The sequence below is a fragment of the Aythya marila genome (assembly GCF_965140915.1).
Source record: "Aythya marila genome assembly, chromosome: 5".
Taxonomy (NCBI): domain Eukaryota; kingdom Metazoa; phylum Chordata; class Aves; order Anseriformes; family Anatidae; genus Aythya; species Aythya marila.
Genome location: NC_139046.1, coordinates 61,665,216 through 61,683,675, shown reverse-complemented (window position 1 = coordinate 61,683,675; position 18,460 = coordinate 61,665,216). Strand labels below are relative to the sequence as shown.

The window sequence follows — 18,460 nt, the reverse complement described above, 5'->3', positions numbered from 1 at the left end:
GCTCCTGTCAGCCTCTTGAGGGGCCATGGACCGGCTGCCATACTGACGTTAGAAAGCTGGTAATTACATGTGGAAAGTTAGTTTTCAAGCATTGATCTCTCTATTCTTCCTTGGTTTTGAATGGCATGGGGAAAACGCTCGGAAACAGCTATAAGTGTTTCTTTCTTCCAGTGAACTTCCTAGGAACAAGGTAGGGCAATCTACTTCATCCAGACCTCATCACCGAAGAAACCTCCAAACATCATTGTTTTGGATCAACTGCCTTGACAACACTCACAGCATTTCTATGGTGAAATCACTCTTTGAGGCCTAAAAGACTCCAGTGGTGCTGCTGGTCTCTTAGTTCTCTGTCCTTTTTGTGCTTCCCAAGAGTTAAAATGGAAACAGAAGTGATCCACGAGTGCTCTGACAGGCCAGTCATGTTCTCCCTGGTGGTAACCAGAGAACAACAACAACAGATTGAGTGAATTATTTGTTTTTAGTGGATTCAACCACATTTCTGGTCAGGGCGAGGCTCGTTTTGATGCTCCTACCTGCTAACTTTGCCACATTGGGCATCAAGAGCTGGTGGAAAGTTTAGGAGAGAGACCTAATTGGTCACTGAACAGATGGTACCCACAACTCTTATTTTCGGGAGCAGTGGTGAGGAGTGCCAGAAGTACTCCTGTGAGGAACCCGAGAGCTGGTGAATGACTGATGGGCAAAGGAACTGTGTAAGGAGACGGTCCAGCCAGGTTAATCCGATAATGGCTGGTGGGAACGTGGCCAAGGGCTGCCACGTCCCTAGGGCTGAGGTATTCAATAAGAACAATTACTGGAATCGTCAGTCCAGTTCCAGCTGTCCAGACAGTGGATATCTCTTCTGTAGTAATTTAAGAGCCTGTGGTATTCTGCTGCTGTAGTAGTCTGCAGTGCTAGTCAAAGTAATTCTTTTCCCAGCTCAAGTCTAATTAAGGGGAACTCTTGCGTAAAGTGAGTTAAATTCGGTAGTCACAGCCCAGGCCCCATGGAAAATAGTCTAATTCAACTACAGTAATATACTGTAATATAAATATAATGGAAATACAAAACCATATAATTTAATTTGACATGACTGGCAGTTTTTTGCTAAAGTCGGTGAAAATGAACGAGTACAAACAATGAACTTCCCTCTTTGCTTTGATCTTTTATTCTCCGTACGGCGGGAAGGTGGTTTCTGGATGACTTTGTGCCGCAGCGCCCTAAACAAATGCACTGACAACATGCAAATTCCGAGCTCTCTCTTGAAACTGTAATTTTTAAATTTCAGAGGATAGTTGTAGCACACTGAAGTGATTTTAAATACGTTCTGGACTTTCCCACATCCACCCTTTGTGCTCCAAGGTGGATGAGCCCATCCGGGGAACCCAAGCTGCTCAGGGCCTAGAAAGGCTATTTCTGGTATGACTTTTTTCTAACCCTAGGAGCCCAACAGCCCTAACAACAGCAGCAGCCCTACTGCAGGAGGAGGGACACCCATTTACAGCCACCGCTCTGCTGGGATGCCACAGAGGGCTGCGGGCTCCTTCCTCCCTTCACCACCACCCGCACAGGCGCTGCGAAAAAAAAACCTCCGGGGGAGGAAAAAAGGGGCAGTGTACGGTTCTTTTATTCGTTTTATGTTTGTTTGGGGTTGTTTTTCCCCTGTGCTAAGCGCGTAGTTCGCTGTGACGGGCTCACGGCGGCCCTGTGGGCAGCCCCACCGCCTCCCGCCCAGCGCACGCGCGGCCGCCGGCGCCTGCGCGGAGCCCCGCGGCCGCCTCAGGGCCGCCATGGCGCCGGCGGCGGGCTGCGGGCGGGTGGCGGCCGTGTCGTGCCTGGTGCTCTGCGCCTCCCTCCTGCTGCCGCGGGCCCTGCTGCCAAGGGGCGGCGGGAGGACGGAGCCCGGGGCCGCGCCGCCCGACGGTAAGAGCCCGGTGAGGGCCGCCGGGGCGAGGACGGGGCTGTCCGGGGCTACCCGGGGCTGCCGGGGGCTGCCCGGGGCTGCCCGGGGCTGCCGGGGGCTGAGGGGCCGCCCGCTGAGGGAGCCGAGCGGGGCTGAGCGTTTCGTGCCCCTCCCGGCCCTTCCCCCGGTTTTCTCGGCCCTTCTCTCTCGCAGCAGGTTGTTCGCGGTGTTGGGGTCGCGTTTTGTTTCTCCTCTCCCTCAGCCTGCTGCCAGCGTTGCCGAAAGCCAGCGTTTTCCTGCGGCGTTTCGTTTCAAGGCTTCATCCTTCTGTCGCTGGAGCGCTGCCGGTGTTTTCGTAAGAAATAAAAGCTCGGTGAAACCATCCTCGTCGCTCAGTTTCCCAGTGCTGTGTCCACGCGCCATGCTCCTGTGGTCAGCGTGCCCCCCGTCCTCCCGCCTGCATGGCCTCAGCTCTGAAGGTGTCCAAAATCCTCCGAAAAACAAGCTGCCACCGGTTTTAAAAGCGCTTCTAATGTCAGCCCTCACACACAGATGTCATGCGTTTCATAAAACCACGTTGGCAGTTCACGAAGCCTTACGGATGACGGCACCAGATCTGCGGTCAGTTTGCACTGTCACAAAAAACAAAGCTCCTACAAGGAAAGCACACGGGTGCTCAGGCGGCTCCTTTGCCCAGCTGGGAGTTGTGCAGGGCACGCTTTGGCTGCTGGCAGGTGTCCTTACGTGAAGGAAAGTGAGATGGCCCCATTTTGGGTGGTCTGTGTGCTTTCCTCCTTCACCTCCGCCTGCAAAAATCAATGAAAATGTTAAAGCTTTTGACTGTGCCCCTTAAGAACAGCTGTGTGGTGATACAAAGTAAGCATTCCAAAATTATTTATAAAATCATTCATTCTTCCTGACCTTTTTTGAGCAGGTTTCTAACGCTGTGATTTCTGGGAATGCAGCTAGAGCCGTTTTGTAGATGCCAGCGAAAGAGCAGGAATGCACGATGTTTGTCCAGCTCATCCTGATGTCACACTGCCAGGTTCAGAAGTATTCATTTATAAAAAAAAAAAGAGTCAGAACAGAAAAATACAAATGACTACATGCGGAAAATAAATCTAAAATACATGTCTAGTGATAGTTTTTAATAGAAATGGAGTGATCTCAACAACAAACTGGATGTGAGTTTGAGGTGTTATAAAAAGGACTAATTGTTTGGGGAATTAGAAGGTGTTAAAGAAAAGCACCAGTGTGACATGGTCTTGAAAAAGAATAGGTTAACTGTGAAGAAAACATTTCTTTATAAATTATTCTAAACTATCATACCAAACACGTAGGCTATGCAAGAATATCTAGAAGGCAGATACTTCTAGTTAGGGAAGATAATTAAGAAGATCGTGGAGTCCATGTGTCTTTCCATCTGTTAATATTTCCAGCCTGAGAACCCTTTACCCAAGTCATCTCTTTGACAGAAAGAAAAAAGTTTTATGAAAATAGGCTGCTAAGAGCAAAAGATTTTATTTTTTTTATTTTTTTATTTTTTGAAGCCCAAGATGGAGAATTCAGTGTTAACACCTTGCTGGTTGTCAGAGGGAAATCTCACATGTTCTGCTTAGCATGAGCTTTGCTTCGAGCCCGTCTCTTCTTCAAATAAAGTCCAGCAGAGCACAGGAGAAAAATGTATAAAACTCTTGAGTTTTGCTTCTCACAGCAGCTCTTTCAATTTGAATTCCCACGACGGTCTGAAAAAGAGGTTGCTTTTTCATTCACTCAGCACACAAGCACCTCACACGTGCCTGTCTGTGGTCAGATGGAGGTGTCGCTTGATTTTTTCGATGAAGGGTGTGCCACCCTCTCCATCTGGGAGTGGTTCGTGCCTGGAAATGCAGAATCTGGACAAACATCACCTACCAGCGTGTTAGGGTGTTAGTATTTTTTTAAGTAGCACCAGTTAGGCTGTTTAATGGGCAGTGGCATCCACATCTCTGCACGTTTCCATTTATGTACCATGTATTCGACAGCTGTTCTGCACATCTGACTTGCCTCTGCTGTTTGTGTGGGCTCAACAGGGAAGGTTTAGCACCAGAAGCCGTGAAACTCCAACATTCCTTGGATGACGAAATGACTTGCACGTGTCCCCTTGGTCTGATTATTTTTGGCTGAATTGAATCTTTTAAAGCAGAAAGGAGGCCTCATGAAAAATGAGAAAACGAATCCCTTTAAATACAGCATCGCCTTTGCCGGTTGTTTCCTGTGCTCTTCCCTTTCTTTTTAATTAATAAAGAATGGCTGCACGAATGTAAAATGCTTTACAAAGGCCTACAAGACATTGCTACTGTAGCAATGGGACTTTCTTGTAAATAAGATGCTCTTATTTCCATCACAGGCCTTGAATAATTCACTAAATTAAAATGCTCAATAACAGCTTCCTCAAAGTTAAGCCTGAGCTCGCCTGAGAGCATTTTTGGTCGGAGGGGCATTCCTGCTCAGTGTCATTAAAGCCTACAGCAGTCAAAAAATCCATGTCATCACCTACAAGAAAAATGTTTTAGTAGCAGGCCTTCACAAATTATTGATACAGCTTCCTAATATGTTTACTGTAATTTTCTGTGCTCGGGAATTTAGCTGTGATGGTGTTTCCTAGCAAGAGCAAATGCTAATTTAATCTAATCTTCTGTTGTCTCGCTTCCAATAAAGGTACCTGCAGCCGGGTGCTTCCAGGGGTTAGCTGGTTATTTGCTGCGTGGTTCCAGACCTGCTTTTTGCTTTCCTGGCAGGGGTGGCCACTCAGCAGCTGGCCTGGGGCAGCGTGGCCACGGGCTCACTTGTGCCCCCTTAGTGGACAGAGGTGGAGAGCAGGATGTCAAGTACAGCGGGCAGTAACACTGTGAATTTTGGGGAAAAATTGGTGAACTGGTGGCAGTGAGGAGATTTAACAACTGTGTGAGCTTCAGTGAGATTCTGCCACCTCTGTGTTGAGTGAAGCCAATTTTAACAACAATAGCTGAAAATCTGTACTGGGCTAGCACTGCAGTCACGTATCAGTACTGCAGCTGGGTTTATGCGTTAGCACACCTTTGCATCCTAGTGAAAAAAAAAAAAAAAAGAAAAAAAACAAAAACAAAAACAGGCTGTTGTGGTGATTTTTTGAGCAGAGGAGCAGAAGTACAAATGTTGGTGGTCACCCTGCTAGGGGTGGTGATCCGTGGTGTCTTTGGACAGGTACCTATGCTTGGTAAACTCTGTGTTTTGTTAATTGCCCTGCCAGCTTCTTCTCTTCCTAAAATCAACAGATTCATTGTGCTCACCTAACTCCTAGCACTTAGTAAATGACTGAGGACTGACTCTACAGACTTAGTAATGGTCCAGTGGGTTGCCTTTTTCATCAGCGGTGGTGCATTTAAAATTAGAGAAGAGAGACCAGCTGTACCTGCTCCAGTTTTAGGCTGCGTGTAAACGGGTGAAACTTATTAGTAGAAAAATAATTGCTGTGTTTCTGTTTTGTTTTGTGTTTGTTTGTTTTTTTTTTTTCAGGGAAGCCTGGTCGCTTTCCACCCAGGATGCATTACCAGGCGACCCCCGACAGCCGAGCTACCCCTCATTTCCCAAGGTCTCACCTCGCCGAAGCAGTTGCCAAAGCCAAGGCCGGTGGAGGTGGTGGCGGAAGCACTGGTGGAACTGGGAGAGGTCTTGTGGGGCAAATTATCCCTATATATGGATTTGGCATCTTCTTATATATCTTGTACATTTTATTTAAGGTAAGACCAAGATACATTGAAAAGTCAAGGATATATCAACTGAAAAAAAAAATGTTAGTCCCATTTCTGTACCAGATTTCATCTCAGCTTTGCTCAAAAAAAATGTTTAAGCTGGACCTTTGACTGGTACTTGAAAGATTGGCGTATCCTGTGCTTTTAGCCATTTAAATACTGTAACTGAGTGCAGCAAAGGGTTGCTGTGATCCTGCGTTGGCCTCTGAGCTGTGAAAATTTTAAAGGATTTATTTTTCCTACTGGAAAATCCAGACGTCTTTTCTTATGTTAGATTGATTTTGAATACACACATAGTATTCTTTTATATCATGGATTATTACACATTCCTTATACTGAATATGTCATGAATTTTGTTATGCATTTAAAGTGGGGGAGATGGAGTACCATTATGGGATACCTTGTGGAAAAAAAGCACCATGTTGGTGGAAAGGGGGAGTTTGTAAGGTTGCTGTGACCACTGGAACCAGCAAGGAGCTGGCTGAGGAATAAAAGTACAGCCCAAGTCTCACTCAAATATTTCACACGTATTTTGAACTTCTAGCTTTCTGTGGCACAGATGTGACATACATGTAGGTGATTACAGAGAGCTGCTGTGGAAGGAAGGAGAAAGGGACAAGCTCTTGCAGATTTTTATTTTTTTTTCCCTGTTTGAGCTGGGGCTTAAGGCAGACTGACCAATGTCCAAATAGTTGAGCCTGCTCTGGAGAGAGAGTTCCAGGCTGACTCAAGGAAACATGGTAAATTGGGTAAACTGATCAAATAGAGAGAAAAGGAAAGAAATAGGGAGCCTGCAGCTTCTATACAGAGCCAGCAGTATAGAGCCACATTTCCTGCAAGTACAAAGTTGGTAAGGAATAGATGGCAGAAAACGTTGCAAGAGAGACAAGTGGGGTCACATATAAGTCCTTCAGAACCTTTCACTTTCTTTCACAATTATTTCAGAATAATAATTTCTTGCCTCCTATACACAGAATAATTACAAGATCAGGCCATTTGATGTTACAGATAAATGTTCTAAAATTAAGTTATTATTAGTGAGTTATACTTTAAGTATGTTTCAATATAAAATTCCAGGTAACCTCAGGTAACATATTCCGAGTATCTTTTAGGAGTTTTCAGATGGGAAGATTCTAGGCCTCATTCACAGTTGCCTGTTTTTGCTGCTGGGGATATTATTCTGTGATTAGTTCCTAGCAGAATTTTAGCTTTCTGTCCTTTTCTTTACTCTTTTGCCTTGGGGCCTTTTTTCACTTAACAGCTGGCTTCCAAGGGAAAAACTACAGCTGGAGAACGGAAATGCCCTACTGCTGCACCTGGAAACATGAAGAGGAAAATCAGTAAGTGCTGTTTCGAAGTTGTATCTGAGTAGCTGTTCACTGTAGAGCCCCAGTCTCACTGGGGTCTTCACGTTCTGGACACATTGTAAAGCTGCTGTTGCACTGTGTTAGCAGCAAGCCAGGACTCTGTGCTGGAAGGAACAAGTGTTAAAGTGAATTACTGCACCATTATGTTCTAATCTTATTTTGCTAATGAGAATATACAATAGTAGCTTGGAAGCCCCCTTGGAAGCAATGTGTTTTCATGAGGTTTTCTGAATTAACTGCACCTATGTGTTGAAAAGCAAATATAACTTATAATTAACAAATGGCCAATAGGATGTCCATCTGTAATTATTCTATAATCTGTAATATTCTAGTAACGGTACATAAAGATATTGTTAAAAGCTAGCTTCACTATTACTTTTTTTTTAATTTATAAATTCTTAGCCATCAGCAGGCTTGTGCCCATTTTTTAATTTCCTGTTTGCAATGTTCAAAGTTTTGATGAGCACAATGTAAAGAAAGCAGACAGTATCTGAAATGTTACTGTGATTTTAGCTAAACATCACTGAGTTAAGAGATTTATCTGTTTGTAGGCATTTATTAGATAAATTAATAAACTTACTTTTAAAGATTGTATTAGTTACCGTATTGGTATTTAAATGTGTTGTGTTTAGCTGGCTAAATTGTGATAGGAAAGAAAAGCACTTCAGGTTTTATAGAAAGTGCTCGCAGCAAGGTAATGCTCTTAACATAGCTGTAATTATCTTGACATGAAGGTGTGTATTAGCAATACCTAACACACTCAGTACTATGCATTGTATTTTCAGTGTGCTTGTGCTGCACTGTGCCTGCCAATTTTGTGCAATTAGCAACAGCAATTGTAATTTTTTCTCTAATGCTTGGTAAGAGAAATGAGCTGTGCAGTAGGTTAAACATTTACCACCATGACAGATCAGAGAACTAGTGATGAAAACGGTTCTGCCTTTTTCTTGAGCTCTTCATTTGTATTCCAGAAGCATTCGCTGCGGTCAGCAGCAGAGCAGGGGACCCATTGCTAGACTAGGAACCTAAGACAGTCACTACTTAGTTACTTGGACAGAGTAATTTCCTTTCTCTTTGCCAAGTTCCCTTCACCTATTTTTAAAGTCTTTGGAATCCAAAATAATAACCGCATTCTTCGCAGAACAAAGATCTCTGCAAAATCAGGATGTTTGTGGATGGTTTTCTCCATTGCTACTATGTCAGAGTTTCACTGTGCCTTTGTGCTGCTTAACTAGGTGTGTCTGTAGCATCTGAATCGTTAACCTACCCAGCATTTGTTTTGCAGCCAGTAACAATGGCATCTCAGCTACAGGATTTTCAGCATAAGCTACGCATGCCAAAAAGGAGCTCGAGCTCAAGCATTTTTGTTGAAGTCCATGCTGTGGTATCTTTACAGTTAACCCTATAGACTAGAATAAAGCCAGTGCACACTATTGTACTACGGACGCATGTTTAGAAAAAGGTGCAACCACAAAAAAATGGTGCTTTGCTCTCCATAGTCATGTGGCCAGTTGATATGCAGCCCAGTAAGCCTGACCAACCATTAGCCCTTGCTGCCTACCCTGGAAAACCTTTACAGAGTCAGATGCCACCAAGCCCGTGAACGTTACTCTATTTGACAAAGATGTGATTTCTCAAACTTTAGGCTCATTAAAAAATGCTCAAGTGACCTCTGTTCCCAAAGACTTAACAGGTAAATTCCACAAGAACTATTGATTTTGCACCACATAGCTGACCTACCTTTGGTTGCCTTAGAAAAAAAAAAAACATATATATACATGTACATTTTGAAAGCTCCTACTGACAGATCTTGGGACTTTCTTTGTTTTACAGCTGACTATGAGCTCACCCAGCTCCAGGAAAAACTGAGAGAGACCGAAGAAGCAATGGAAAAATTAATCAACAGAGTAGGCCCTAACTGTGACAGGTATGTTTCAAAATACAGCGTATTAAGGTACAATTCTTCCCTGACTTAAAATTGAACTTTCTTACATTGGCTATATTAAAATAGCATTATTATTTCTGCTTCAAACTGTAGAAAATTGATTTTAAACATCATGCATTTTTGTTCAGCAGTCTTTCTCTTTTCAGGGCCTATATTTATAATAAATCATTCTTTCCAACTACACTTTCCTTAAGCAGAAGAGCAACCATCTCTCTCCTCCCACTTTTGTATACTGCAGTATTTGGAAAATAATGATAGCTACGTCTAAACAGAAAATGAAATGTCTGTATTTGAGGTGCAAAAAACAAACTGTTTTATCTGGCCAATGTAATTTTCTGAATGATTCCCAAGAGAGCCATTTGTTTTAGGGTATTTTCCAGTGCAATGGATTACTATTTTTTTTTTTTATAAATAGAAATGATGTGATAATCTATGTAAATGTCTGTTAATATCTCCATAAAATATTTGTTTAGGGTCAGAATTGTGTAATAACCTGATTTCATAACCAGTAAATCCATGCATTTCCTTAGAAATACAGGAGAGTTGTAAAATCGGGATTTAAACATTTGTTTATTCTTGTTTGCCATAAATCTGAGATCACTAGCCAACATTATAAAGAAACACTGAGAGCAAATTGACCACGTTCTTTGGATCAGTCAATGCCTCTATTTTAAACCATTCTGTAGAAACAATTCTGTGCTGAACTTGTACGTTATATCCATTTTGCTTCAAAAAATGACCTCCGTGAGCACATAGTTTCGTCCACGTTGCACCTTGAGCTCTGTTGTGGCTGTAGTAATTTCAGCACGGCGAGGTGCCAAACTTGCCTGATTTAGGCAAAGTTGCAGTGGGAGAACCCCTAAACCAGCAAGTGAAACACAAGGACGCTGTTTCCACTATCCTTACTCAGCTCTGTTTTGAAGAGCTAATGCAGGGCTTTATGCTTACCTTTAAGCTGCCAGAAAGGCTTATGTTCTGCCCAGATATAGGGGCATATAGCTCAGTATAGGACATTTTTTACTGATAAAATGGGTTTAGGGCCTGATCCAGTATTTGTTCCTCTCCGTGCAATTGGCTGAGAGCCTTTATTTAGTAGAACTTCCCTTCTTTGTTCACCCGAACTATTTATATACACGGATCTAGAGAACTCAGGGAAAATCAGAAACTGAACCTAATAGTGAATTTTGTGTATAGCCTCCCTTTAAAAGAGGGGGGCAAGCACCTCTCAATGGAGCTGTTTTTCAAATACAGCCAAGCTTTGAAGCTTTTTAGAGAGAAAGATCGTATTCTGTAGGATGCAATTTTGGGTGCCATTTTAAAATGCAATATAGTGCATTTTAATAATGATTATTTGAAGATCATGAAGAAAGATAAAACAAAAACCCATGAAACAGTTGACATGTCTGAGACAGCACCTTAGATTGTGGATATTCACTACAGTCATAAGAGCTCCATAGGAAATGCTCTGTTTCAGTGTAAGAATAAGAGAACTTTACCTGCTAGTGAGTACTTTGGGATTCAGTGTAAGCACTGACACTATGAAAACAGCTTTGCTGGAGATACAAAGGGCAAAAACGACGGCCTTTTCTTAAGCTGTAAACGTTGTGCATCTGTCCTGTTAGTTTTTAAGAGTACATCATATCCTGGTAAATCTCCTGCATGCAGGCAGCCAGATGTCTTACACGTTGCCAGCATCCTCCAGTTCCTGAAGACTTTAACTGAAGTAGAAATATCGCACGGGCTTTGGTTTTCCCTATCTACAGGGAAATTCTTCTTTCAAGCAAGGTATCTGGAGTCGGAATGGAGCTGTGACGTACTCACAGAGACCTTGTGTTGCAGAAAGCAAGCAGGGCTTTCTGATGGGAATATCCAGCTCGTTACGAATTCCTGCATGAAATGCCACTGTTAGGCAGCTGCATTGATTGAGCCTATTATTTGAGCTAGTGCCAAACAGACAGATCTGTCTGTCTTTATGCAGGTGATATATATTCAAATTACATACACTTTTGTCTAGGAAAGGAGGAGAAGTTTGGCAGTTCTATTACAGCTTCTGTCAGAGGCAGCTAGCTGATGAAACCACTTCTTTTCATGTGCCAGTTAATTCACATCTCAGATTCTTCATCTGCATAACCCAGGCTTTTGGGAAGATGCCATCTCACACCGCTGCTTGTTCTGCGCCAGGAACTGCCACACACCTTGATGGGACTCAGGGCAGCCTCCATACAGCGCCGGGACTGCGTCACCTTCACAAACTGGGAGGCAACCCCCTCGGGGGAAGCACGGAGAGGTGGCAAGAACCAGATTTCTGGCATTTCAGCCTTTCTCTGCCTCAAACAAATGTCTGGATAGCTGCTAGTGATACAAGAGAGCCGGCTCCCGAGCTACAGTCTGTTACCAGACAAGGGTGGGTGGGACTGCACAAAAACCAGCCCATGCTCCACACGTGGATCACCACTGCACAAACCAGCAGCACGATGCTAATGTCTTTGGCTTTACACCAGAATGGCACTACTGCCTCCAGCGGAGTAACTGTTGTGTGTCATCATCATTCCTGTGTATGCAGAGTAGCGTGAATACCTGTTAAGGTGCTGCTCTATTCTAACAAGAGGAAAAACTGAATATGGATGCTGCAGGTTTTCAAGTTTAGGAGAATTTTGGCACCTGACACAAGGTTTACATAGAAATTTGTACCTAAATCCAAAATCATTTATCAGTTTCCACTTCCACCTCCCCATCTCACCCCTGAGATTCACTAAGCAGCTGTCTACTCTAGATAAAATCATCTTGGAGATTATCTGTCTGGTCTGGAGATCATCAGAAATCATCTGTCCACCCTCACGTACCACCTACAGCTCAACGCTGTGCGTGTCCAAAGCCAGCCCCTCTGAACTCCCCCCTATAGGGGCTATATGGATCCTGCCTAAAACACAGCAGGATTCAGAAAAGAGCTCGAGCAACGTCTCGGTTCCATGATGGGCTTGAGTTAGTACTTACAGAGAGATCAAACACCATCTCAAGAACAACATGAAACACAAGATGAAACAAGCAGAACAGGCAGAACCATTTTCTCCCCAAAGTACAACCACTGATCTTTCTTACTGTAACCTCCTGAGGGCTTGGTAGAGCTCAGGCCTACTACCCTCCAAATCTTTTTTTGCCTGTAAGATTTTCATGAGATTTTTGTTTTTCAGTGAAAACAGGATGTAATAACTACATAATCTTACCTGTTGGAATCATTTTGTTATAACAGTGATTGTATTGCCTATCATTTTGGAATCATTTTGTTATGACTCGTAGTAATCACTAGGATCATCCGTGTAAAACCAGTCAAAATTATACTTTGCTTTTAATCTGATAAAAAACCTCCCTCTGATTCTTAAGGGCAAGTTAAAACTAAGTGTAACACACTCTTAGCATTTTTAAACCTGCTCCTCCAAATCAGGCATTATTGTTGAATCTGTTTGATATAACGTCTATCTAATCTTTGGGTCTATCTGTAACAACTGGCTTATTTCTCAGTGAGGCCTTGCAAATTTAATCCCTTTAATGGTCATAATTAGGGCAGCGTTAGACTCCTCAGACTAATGTTTGTGTGAGACATTTTGATTAGGCCCACATTCTATGATTTTATTTAAAATGTTGCTTAGGTTCTGGTTTACGTTTTCCTACAGCACTTCAAACAGGACTCAGGTCTCTAATTCTCACTTAAAGACCAGGAATTTCTGTAGTGTCTTCTGTATCATAACTCTTGAATAATTTCTTCCAAGTCGCTTATCTAAATCTACCCTCTTTTAGTTTAAAACCATTCCCCCTTGTCCTACCACGGCACTCCCTGATAAAGAGTCAGGGAGTCCCAGCTTTCCTGTAGGCCCCCTTTAAGCACTGGCAGGCCCCTGTAAGGTGCCCCCAAGGCCTTCTCTTCTCCAGGCTGAATAACAGCAGTCTGAATTCTCTTGTCTGATGTTTTCTACCAGGACCCAAAATGTTACAACAGAGCAGGAAAAAAGGTTACTTCAGCAACTGCGAGAAATTACTAGAGTGATGAAAGAAGGCAAATTCGTAGATGGCACCTCTCCGGAGAAAGAAGCTGAAGAAGCTCCTTACATGGAGGACTGGGAAGGTAAGCAAGAGGCTTTCTAACCACTACCCCGATGAGAAAAACTGAGCAAATTTTACTTTTTTACTTTAAATCCAAAATCCTTTCAAAAACTTCATTCTTCCTACTCAGAAAGTGCTTCTCAGAACTTTGCAAGAGGTGATTTGTTTTCCCAACCACAATAGAAAAAAGGAAAAAAAAAAAAAGAAAAAAAAAAAACTTCTGAGTCAGCCAGCGTTTTCTTTAGTGTAAAGACTACACTGTCTGCTGCCAAAAGTGGCATGTGAATATTCACATATGCTTCATTTGCTGCTGAGTCTTGGCTGCTGTGGGTTTATCTTTCCCTTTATTTGATAGATTTCACAGAAAATCCTAAAACCCTTGGAAATTTGAACCAATATGTTTTGGATAACTTACAATTTTTATTTTCGATTTGTTTGCTCCAGTATTGTAAAAGTCACCTCCAGGAAGCCTGTCTTTTAAAGATTCCTCATTGTAACGTCCTTTCTGTTCCTTGCTGTTTACTTGTCACATGAATGTGTTTTCAAGACATCCTAGCTGAGCTGTTTGCTTTCCGAATTCTAAATGCATCTTTATGCAGACTTAATTCTGTGCTCCTTAGGAAGCTTTCAAAAATGATTCAAAGTATAAAGCATAAACAGCTGCCTCAAGCGCTGTTTTCTTAAATCAAGTTCATGATCCATTCTATAAAATGAAATGCACGAAGGCATTGACTCATATCTGGTTTCCAACTTTATAAATAATATGCCATTTATTGCAAGAGTCTTAAAAATCTGTAGACAGGAAAAACAACAAAAAAAGAATATATTTAAAGATCTAAACCACAATTTTCACCTATTAGCTGCCACAGCTTTCAGCAAAGCTCAGATAGTCATTCCTGAAAAACTGGGTTGAAATCCTGGCTCCCTAAAAGTCAGCGGGGTTTTGTCATCATCTTCCAAGGAGTCACGTTTCGCACGTTCTTGCCATGCAATTAAATAGATGCCACTTATACTGTCAGTGCTAAAAACAATTGTTATAACACTTTGGCATCCATCACTGAAATCAGTACTATTGTAAAACTCTGTTAACGTTTCAAACCACGTCACTTTATTCCTCAGGTTACCCAGAAGAGACCTATCCCATCTATGATCATTCCGGTTGCTTCAAGCGCAAGCGGGAAACAATCCTGGTAGATTATCCCGATCTCAGCCAGCCCTCTGCAGAAGAACTGGCCGAAAGAATGGAGGGCATGGAAGATGAGGATTACCTGTGCCATGAAACCCTACTCTCTGGCCTCACCATGGGGAGGGACAGCCACGATTTAACGCAGAAAAAGGACGAGGGAACTGGGATCAGTGAAGAGGAGAGGGACCATCATGACAGCCAGAGCACTGAGGAGTGTTGTTACTGCTACGAGGAGGAGGAGGAGGATCCTGCTGTTATAGCGGAGAATGCTGTATTCCACTCAGAGAGCTGCAGTGAAGCAGAAGAGCCAGCCTCAGAGGACCTGTTCATGGAGTCTGACAATGAAAATGCAGCACTGAAAAAGCAAAAAGCTGGCGATTCAGGTGAAACAGGCATGCTGAGAAAGCGCAACACAAAAGGACATGAGTAACAGTGACAATATGTGAATGTCATCCAGGTGGTGACACTAAAGGTCATAAACTGTCAGTTTGTGTGATTTTTGCTTCTGAAGAAGAGAATTCTTTATTCATCTCTGTGTACGAATTCGATTCCCACAGTAACAATCACATCATCCACCCCAACTGCAAGCCAACACCCTTTTTCATGCAGTCGTGTCAACTTATCACTACCTTGCCAGGAGCACTTTGTCCTTCCTTTTGGAAACTGATACCTCGAAGAAGATTATTCCATTCCTATATTTGTGTGGTTTTGTTTTTTTTTTCTTTCTGATTTCTGAACAAGCAGGGTTTGTGTTTTTTTGTTTGTTTGTTTGTTTTTGTTTTTGTTTTTTTGTTTTTTGTTTTTTTGCCAAGAGTAAATCAGATATCTTTTTCCTAAAAAAAAGTTACTTTTAGCTGCTGGAAGCCCAAGAAACTGCTGTTACTACGATTTATAAAACTTAAATGCTACCACAACCCACAGCCCGTTTCCCAGTCTATTTAATGCTGTAAGACCAGTAGCGTAACCTTTTTCACGTCCCAAGAAAAGCATAAGCAAGACTGAAGCATAATGTGTTTTCTCTGTCTTCGCCACAGCCATGGTGAAATGACTTGCTGAAACTCCCAGATGGGCACAGGAATCAGCCCGTGCATCGTGTTATAGAACATTTAAAATATCCCTGGTGATTTGCTCTTCAACTTTGGAAGTACACTGAGCGGCTCATTTGAATCCGTGCATATCTACGTTTAACAAAACGCGTGTACCACTATGTGCCAGCTGTACCCCCAGATCACCAGGGCGTATCTGGAGTATAAAAAAAGCATTTTGCCCTGCACACTCAGATTGGGTTTGTTGTTCGGTGGATGTCTGCCTTTGAGGCATCTCTTTTGGTTTTGTTAGCACTGATTTGTTTTCCAGGTGACAACCGTGGCCTGATGTCTACATCGTATTATCTTACTCGTGAAGAATTAAGGAATAAAGACCAAAAATATGTTCATAGTAATGGAAGACTGAAAATAGAGGAAATATACTGAGTACTCTGTTTTACTAGGAGTGTATGTCTTTTAAAATCATTCTGTAGACCAACTTTTATTTTTTGTTTCCTGGAGCCCCTCAACACTGTCCTTCTCTCTTCACTGTGTCAGTAGTTCGAGCCCTGTCTCTGAGCTGAGCTCGTGTCGCTGGGAATCCCTGCTGGGCCTTCACAACACCCATGAGTGCAGTGCTTCTGTCCAAGCCAGAATCTCTGCAGGTGAGAATAGCAATTGATAATTTTTCTGCCCTTGAGATAGAGCACTAACATCGACCAATACCGGTCACTGGCAGGGAAGGCTATTTTCACAGTCCTTGCCTGCTAATAGAGTCATGTACTTTGCAAAAGATGACTTTTATCACAATCTTGTCCAGCCAAATACATGCACTGGCAAGGGACCTTGTCCTCATTTGAAAACCACATTTCATGTAGAAAATCCATTCATACCAAAGACAGCTGTTAAAGGACTGTATTCATTCCACTGCAAGTAACAGTGTCTGTCTGTCCCATGAACAACTCTCTCACCGTATAAACACTCCTAGGAGTTGCATGAGTGAAGAGACAGAGTGCAAATGCTAAGATAATGGACATTTCTACTCTTCTGTAGAGGCAGTCAAGCTGGATGACTTGCCAGCATACAGCCTTTATTTGTTACTTACAGTTGTTAAGAGAGAGACGTTTGTGCAGGCTGCTGTGGGCGTAGCAGTAGCCCAACCCCTTGCCCTGAGAAACAAGGGTGCCACCTTAACTCTGCTGCAGCTCATAGAAATACGGACTTAGAAGATTTTACCTGTCTATATAAATATGTGCTCATGTCGTGCTTCAAATGCCAACAGCTTATAAAGGTATATGAAATTTTAACAAGTCATTGCTTCCTTTAAATTTGTCCATTTAACTTTGTGCAATATATTGTAAACACGTGAAAAAGTGGTGTGACACATAAAGCGTAGGGTAGAATTTTTAGCTGTTTTCATACTTTAAGAAGCTAAAACGTGGTAAATTGTTGTGAACAACAAAGCCCGCACTCCAAAGTGTGTTAACTGTGAAACTCCTGCAGACTGCATCCAAATGCTCCTGCTCCTAAGGACAGTTCAACTCCGGACAATATCCAGCGAGTCACTATTTGTGTGCATTGTGGTGGATTATGCACACTCATGTGGGATACAGATAAGTAGTCCCGTGGCCTTCTGATGGCCAGTGTTTCTGCTACCACAACCCACAGCCCATTTCCCAGTCTATTTAATGCTGTAAGACCAGTAGCGTAACCTTTTTCATGTCCCAAGAAAAGCATAAGCAAGACTGAAGCATAGTGAGGCCCCTGCTGCCACACACAGCCTGGCTAAGCAGAGAGCTGCTTTGGCCAAACACCAGGAATGCCAAAGGGAAGACTTGCCCCTGGAACAATTAGTTCTAGACTTGGAGGTCACTCAGTTTATAAATGTCAGTAGGAATTCGTCAAGCACTTTCAGGGCTGTCCCAGCCTTTCCTTGCAGAAGCTAGGGATAAAGGCGGCCTGTGATCATGACACTCACTACAGTAGTGGGAGGCATTTATAAATCCTCACACTGACCTGGAGCAAGGACCATGAACCTCAGCCGTCCCCCAGGGGTGGCCTAACCAAGTCATACATCCTTTGGAGCTGTTCCACTTTGCCCTGGTAGTTAAATTATCCTTGTATTGGCAGCATAAATACCAAGAAACTGACGTGTGACATACTAATCTTTGAAACTAATAAAAAAAAATTTAACTCCTACATCCAGTCTGGTTTTTGACCTTGGTCCTTCCACCCTCTCACGGTCCTTGCTGACAGAGGTGGGCCAGCAGCTCTCTGCAGGCCCCTTACCACGGGTAACAGCAGAACTCCGACCTCTCCTGGGCGTTACTCCGGCAGGGCACCGTGGGCACTACCGGGACACCAAGCACGTTGCGCCGGAGCATGGGAAGAGAACGAATGCCATCACAGCACCAGTGTTTAAAAATAATAATAACCAAAGGTTCCCCTCCGAGCACAGAGACCAGTTGTCAGGACTCCTTTCAATGCCCGTGAGACAGACAATTGCTTCATATTCCTTTGCAGCACCAACAGGCAAAAATGAGGGTAATGCAGGTTGACAGTGTGGTGCCAAAGAGCCTGAACAGCTCAATCTTGAGGTCCTGATTAGCTTGGCAGCCCCGTGGAGAGTACCAGTAAGTGCTCTTAGGGTGTGGGCAGTGATACATCATGGCTTACCAGGAGCCTTCAAACTAATACTGCCCCTGTTTATCCGACGCTTCCTTTCCTTTGCTTCAGCTCCCCTACCCGCCCTGAAACAGAAGCGTGTATTTATACGTTTTAGAAAGGCATCACCTCTGAAGCGCGCCCAGCATTCTCAATTATTAATCGCTCATTTTTAGCAGAGAGCAGTTGTAATTTGAAGAAGAGTTTATTTAAATAAAATTAGGATTCTGCCAAGGAATTCTATTAAATCAAAATCACGGGTCAGAACATGATCAAACCTGGGACACAGGAAAAAATATGGAAGCTCTGATGGAATCCCACTGAAAGCAGTTGGGCTGGTTAACAGCACATGCTCCTCTACTTGCAGTATTTCTTAAAAAAGAAATAAGTGGTTGTACTTTTTATTAGTGCTAAAATAAATAGCACACTGTTCAAATTAAATGTCTGATAAAACATTCACTAACACAGAAGTGCTAATTATTCCTGGGTATTTGTTAAT

The 18,460-nt window shown here is 43.0% G+C and overlaps 1 protein-coding gene across 1 annotated transcript; it reads left to right on the top strand.

Moving 5' to 3' along the window:
* The first annotated feature begins 1,784 nt into the window (after window positions 1-1,784).
* On the top strand, window positions 1,785-17,669 carry RIC3 (RIC3 acetylcholine receptor chaperone). The gene is made up of 6 exons (XM_082762002.1): window positions 1,785-1,923; window positions 5,441-5,664; window positions 6,938-7,016; window positions 8,877-8,970; window positions 12,963-13,108; window positions 14,206-17,669. Exons 1-6 carry the CDS (start codon window positions 1,791-1,793, stop codon window positions 14,700-14,702), a joined length of 1,173 nt encoding a protein of 390 aa, XP_082618128.1. The 5' UTR covers window positions 1,785-1,790; the 3' UTR covers window positions 14,703-17,669.
* Window positions 17,670-18,460: the final 791 nt, after the last annotated feature.

Bases quoted from the DNA above. Each gene is read 5' to 3' on its own strand.
- RIC3 (XM_082762002.1), top strand. From the start codon at position 1,791: ATGGCGCCGGCGGCGGGCTGCGGGCGGGTGGCGGCCGTGTCGTGCCTG. The intron at 5,665-6,937 runs GTAAGACCAAGA...TTCACTTAACAG, and splicing joins TCTTGTACATTTTATTTAAG to CTGGCTTCCAAGGGAAAAAC. The intron at 7,017-8,876 runs GTAAGTGCTGTT...TTTGTTTTACAG, and splicing joins AAACATGAAGAGGAAAATCA to CTGACTATGAGCTCACCCAG.